General features: G+C 67.8%; 1 protein-coding gene across 1 annotated transcript; it reads left to right on the top strand.

Annotated features, from left to right (window-relative positions):
- Nucleotides 1–858: 858 nt before the first annotated feature.
- Nucleotides 859–4,336, top strand: PIP4K2C (phosphatidylinositol-5-phosphate 4-kinase type 2 gamma). Its single transcript, XM_064474267.1, has 10 exons — nucleotides 859–1,053; nucleotides 1,337–1,434; nucleotides 1,526–1,622; nucleotides 1,721–1,861; nucleotides 1,950–2,096; nucleotides 2,201–2,239; nucleotides 2,528–2,641; nucleotides 2,776–3,031; nucleotides 3,133–3,236; nucleotides 3,560–4,336. The coding sequence occupies exons 1-10, from the start codon at nucleotides 907–909 to the stop codon at nucleotides 3,638–3,640; spliced, it is 1,224 nt and encodes a 407-aa protein (XP_064330337.1). The 5' UTR covers nucleotides 859–906; the 3' UTR covers nucleotides 3,641–4,336.
- Nucleotides 4,337–4,525: the final 189 nt, after the last annotated feature.

Raw genomic sequence — 4,525 nt, 5'->3', positions numbered from 1 at the left:
GAGGAGCCTGGGGAGATGTGGGGGGATTGGGGGGGCATGGGGGAGCCAGGGGGGACGTGGGGGGCCGGGAGGGACCATGGGAGGACATGGAGGGATCAGGGGGACATGGCAGGGTGGGGGGGGGCAGTGGGATATTGGGGGACATGGAGGAGACGGCGGCGGGGACCGTGGGGGGATCAGGGGGAGCCAGGGGGACATGGAGCAAAATGGGGGGGCAGGAGGCCATGGGGGGATTGGGGGGGCCGGGGGGGGCAGGAGTCCGGGGGCGGGGGGTGTTGAGGGGCCAGGGGACCCTCAATTTCCCCAGCTGGAGCCGGACCCACCCCACACGTAGCTCCCCTATAGCGAGCACTTGGCACCCCAGCATGGAGAGTGCCTCACCCCCATAGGAAGCCCACAGCGCCCCATAAGGAGCAGGCGGCGCCCCATAGGGTGGTCTAGGTTCCTATAGGGAACACGTTACCCCATAGGGAACAGACACCCCCTCCAGGGATCACAGGGCGTTCCAATAAAGGCACAGCACCCTATAGGGACCACGCATCACCCCAAGAGCGAGCCCCACCCGTTGTGGGAGCACGCGTCGCCCTAGAGCAAGCACGCGTCCCCTATAGGGAGCATATGTACCCTATAGCAAACACTTGCCCCCGGTAGGGAGCACATGCATCCCCTGTAGCAAACACAGGCCCCCCTATAGGGATCACACACGTCCCCTATAGCAAACACACATCCCCCATAGGGAGCACACGTCCCCTATAGGGAACGCGGGTCCGGCCCTGGCGGGGCCTGCGGGCGCAGAGCGCATGCGCGAGGCTTGTCCTAGCCGGCTTCTGGCGGGCGGCTTCCGACTTCCGGCGCCGCGGCGAGGCGGGCGGAAGCGGGCGGAGGGGTCTGGCGGAAGCGGCGGCCATGGCGGCGGCGACGGCAGCGACCGGGCCCGCGGCGCCGCGTACCAAGACCAAGAAGAAGCAGAAACGGTTCGTGCCGCAGCGGGTGAAGGTGCCGCGGGCCGCCGACCCGCTTCTGGCCGTGCTGGCCTGGGGCGTCAACCACCAGGTGAGCCCGGGCACCGGGAGCGGCCCTCCCGGGACAGGACCGGGACACCCACCTTCCCGCCCCCCCCCGGGACCCCGGCCCCGTCCCTTTCTGTCCGCTGCCTTTTTTGTCCCCCCCGCAGGGCCAACCGCGGCCCGTTACCGCCCCCACCCCGGGTTACCTCCAGCGGAGGTGGGTTAACGGGCCCGGTTGTCGCCGCTGAACCCGGTGGGTGACGCTTGGCGGGGTGTGGGGTGGGTGCTGGTTCTGGGGGACCCAACCCGACCCTCGACCCCCGCCCCAGATCAGCGAGCTGAGCCAGGTCCCGCTGCCCGTCATGCTGCTGCCCGACGACTTCAAAGCCAGCTCCAAAATCAAGGTCAACAACCACCTCTTCAACCGGTGAGCTGTGGGGGGGACACGAGTGGGGGGCCCACCCCACGGGGGGAGCCCCGGTATCTCATGGTTCTCCCCTGAACCCCCAAATCCCCAGGGAGAACCTACCCAGCCACTTCAAGTTCAAGGAGTACTGTCCCCAGGTCTTCCGCAACCTCCGCGAGCGCTTCGGCATCGACGACCAGGACTACCAGGTGGGGGTGGCGCCCCGTCTGGGGGGGTCCCACAGCACAGAAACCCCCTCGTTTGACATCTGCCACCCTCCTTGTCCCCTGTCCCCCTCCCCAAAAAGGTGTCGCTGACGCGGAGCCCCCCGCACTGGGAGGGCAGCGACCGGCGGGTCCTGCTCTCCTCCGACCGGACGCTGGTGGCGAAGGAGTTGTCGAGCGAGGACGTGGCCGACGTCCACGGTCTCTTGTCCCACTACCACCAGGTATGGCGAGCTGGGGGCTCCGTGGGGGGGTGTCACCGTGTGTCCTGGCGTGTCACTGTCCCCCTCGCGTGTGTGTGTGTGTCCCCAGTACGTGGTGCAGTGCCACGGCAGCACACTGCTGCCCCGCTTCCTGGGGATGTACCGGGTGAGCGTGGACAGTGAGGAGACCTACCTGCTGGTCATGAGGAACATGTTCAGTCACCGCCTCCCTGTCCACAGGAAATACGACCTGAAGGTAATGGGGTACCCCACCCCCCCAAATCTGGGACACCCCCCCCTTGGGGAGCAGCTGGAACCCCCGTCGCCTCATGTCACCTCTATTTCACCCCCTTCCTCCAGGGCTCCCTCGTGTCCCGAGAGGCCAGCGACAAGGAGAAGGTACCAGGGTGGGGTGACGTTCTGACCCCCCCCAGGCTTGAGGGGAGGGGTTTCCAGGCTTCATTATCTGCCCCCCCCATAATGGTATCTCATTACCTGCCCCCCCATAATGATGGTTCATTATCCTAACGATGTGGCTGGTGCAGGAGATCCAAGCCCTTTGACCACCGTGGCCACGTCCCCTGCTCTGGGGAGTCCCCTTCATCCCTGGGGAACCCCTGGCTGCCCTCCTCCCCCCCCCGGCCTGACTTTTTTTGGGGGGGCTGCCCCACGTGTGCCCCCCCCCAGGGCAAGGACCTGCCCACCCTGAAGGACATGGACTTCTTGAACAAGAACGAGAAGGTCTACGTGGCCGAGGAGGACCAGAGGGACTTCATGGAGAAGCTCAAGAGAGACGTGGAGGTGGGTGAGTTGTGGGGGGCTGCACCCCGCCTTGAGAGCCATCGGGGGGGGTGCACCCCCCCAGGGACATCAGAGTGCCCCCCTGTCGGTGTGGGTTCCCCCACCCCAAATGATTTCTTGGTTGGCCCCCCCAGTTCCTGGTGCAGCTGAAGATCATGGACTACAGCCTGCTGCTGGGGATCCACGAGGTGGGGCGGGCAGAGCAGGAGGAAGAGGAGGAGGTGGAGGAAGAAGAGGGCGGGGGGGGTGACGAGGGGGGGACAGCAGTGTGGGGGGGCTCCTATGGGACCTCCCCCGAGGGCATCGGCAGCTACCTCAACTCCCACCGCCCCCTTGGCCCCGGCGACTTTGACCCCTACGTTGATGTCTACGCCCTCCGCGGTGCCGAGGGTGAGCAGGGTGGGGGGTTTGGCTTGGGGGGGGCTTTGGGGTGTGTGGGGGGCACCCCCAGGGCTGACACCGCCTCCCTCCCCCCCCTTGTCCCCCCCCAGCTGCCCCCCGACGGGAGGTGTACTTCATGGGGCTGATCGATGTCCTCACCCAGTACGACGCCCGCAAGAAGGCGGCACACGCGGCCAAGACTGTCAAGCACGGGGTGAGGGGGGGCACCCCCAAACTTGGGGGCAGGGCTGGAAGGGACCCCCTTATTATTTGGGGGGGCTGGCAGGGAACCCTCCCTTATTTTGGGGGGATTGAGGGTGTTAAGAGCCCTGAGGGGGTAGAAAAGGGAAGGGATGGGGGGCACTGGGGGGCAGCCCCCTGGCAGGGTTATTGGGGGGGGGCTGTATTGTTGGGGGGAGGATTGGGGGGTGTCTTGGGGAGGGGGGCTGCAGGTGCTTGGTGGGAGGGGGTGTCCAGGGGAGGGATCAGTGGTGCGGGGGAGGGTTCTGGTGGGGTCTGACCCTGCACCCCCCCCAGGCAGGAGCGGAGATCTCCACCGTGCACCCCGAGCAATACGCCAAGCGCTTCCTCGACTTCATCACCAACATATTCGCCTAGGGGGGGCCCCCCCCGGACCAAGACCCCCCCCCGGGCTGTGCTGACCCCCCCATCGGTGTGCACAGCTCCTCGGGCCCCCCAGTCACCCCCACAGGTGTGGGGCCCCCCCCCAGCCACAGGCGGGGGCTTTGCTACTCAAGTGCCTTAACTTTATTGGGGGGGGTGGGGGGGTGGTGTCTGGGGCTCCCCTCCCAAACACAGGGGATCTGGGACCCATCTGCCCCCCCCCCCATGGTGGGGGAGGGGGGAATCAAACACTACTTGCCCCAGGGTGAGGGGAGGACACCCCCTTTCTTCCCCCCTGGGGAGGTGCAGCAACCCCTCTTCTGGCAAGGGCCCAGGGTGGGGGTACAGCCCCCGACCCCACCTTCTGAGCCAGGCTGGGGGGGTGGGGCAATTCCTTGCCCCTCCCCCTCCATGTGGGACCTGGGGGGCATCAGTGCCCCCCCTTTACTGCAGGCCCCAGGGGTGACCCCAGTTCCCATGGGGGGGACCCCAGCCCTGTATGACCGCCCCCGGGGGGCCGGTGCAGGGCTCTGAGGGGTGACCCCCCCCCCCACGCACGAGGGGGTCCGGGGGGGGGTGCGTGTCTGTCCTCAAGCCCCTGCCCCCCGTTACCAGCAGGGCCCAACCCCGCATGGGAGGGGCTCCTCCCCGCCCCCCACTGTGTACTGAGAAATAAATTATTGAAGCGGACCCGGCTCTGCCCCGTTACCGGGACCCTCGAACGCCTCCGGCTCCTTCCGGTTAGCGGGGACCCTCCCCCCCCCCCCCCCCCCGCCCGGGGCCCACCGGCCCGGCCCGCCCCGTCCCCGGAGTTCGTGGCCCCGCCCCGCACGCCTTGGCCCCGCCCCGGCCCGCGGGGCTCCGCCCCGCCATCACGCG

The sequence above is a fragment of the Phalacrocorax carbo genome, chromosome 27, assembly GCF_963921805.1.
Source record: "Phalacrocorax carbo chromosome 27, bPhaCar2.1, whole genome shotgun sequence".
Classification (NCBI taxonomy): domain Eukaryota; kingdom Metazoa; phylum Chordata; class Aves; order Suliformes; family Phalacrocoracidae; genus Phalacrocorax; species Phalacrocorax carbo.
This window is presented reverse-complemented; position numbering and strand designations above follow the sequence as displayed.

Excerpts from the sequence above, each read along its gene's own strand:
- PIP4K2C (XM_064474267.1), top strand. The coding sequence starts at position 907 with ATGGCGGCGGCGACGGCAGCGACCGGGCCCGCGGCGCCGCGTACCAAG. Across the intron at positions 1,054-1,336 it reads CCTGGGGCGTCAACCACCAG|ATCAGCGAGCTGAGCCAGGT; the intron begins GTGAGCCCGGGC and ends CCCCCGCCCCAG. Across the intron at positions 2,642-2,775 it reads AGCTCAAGAGAGACGTGGAG|TTCCTGGTGCAGCTGAAGAT; the intron begins GTGGGTGAGTTG and ends TGGCCCCCCCAG.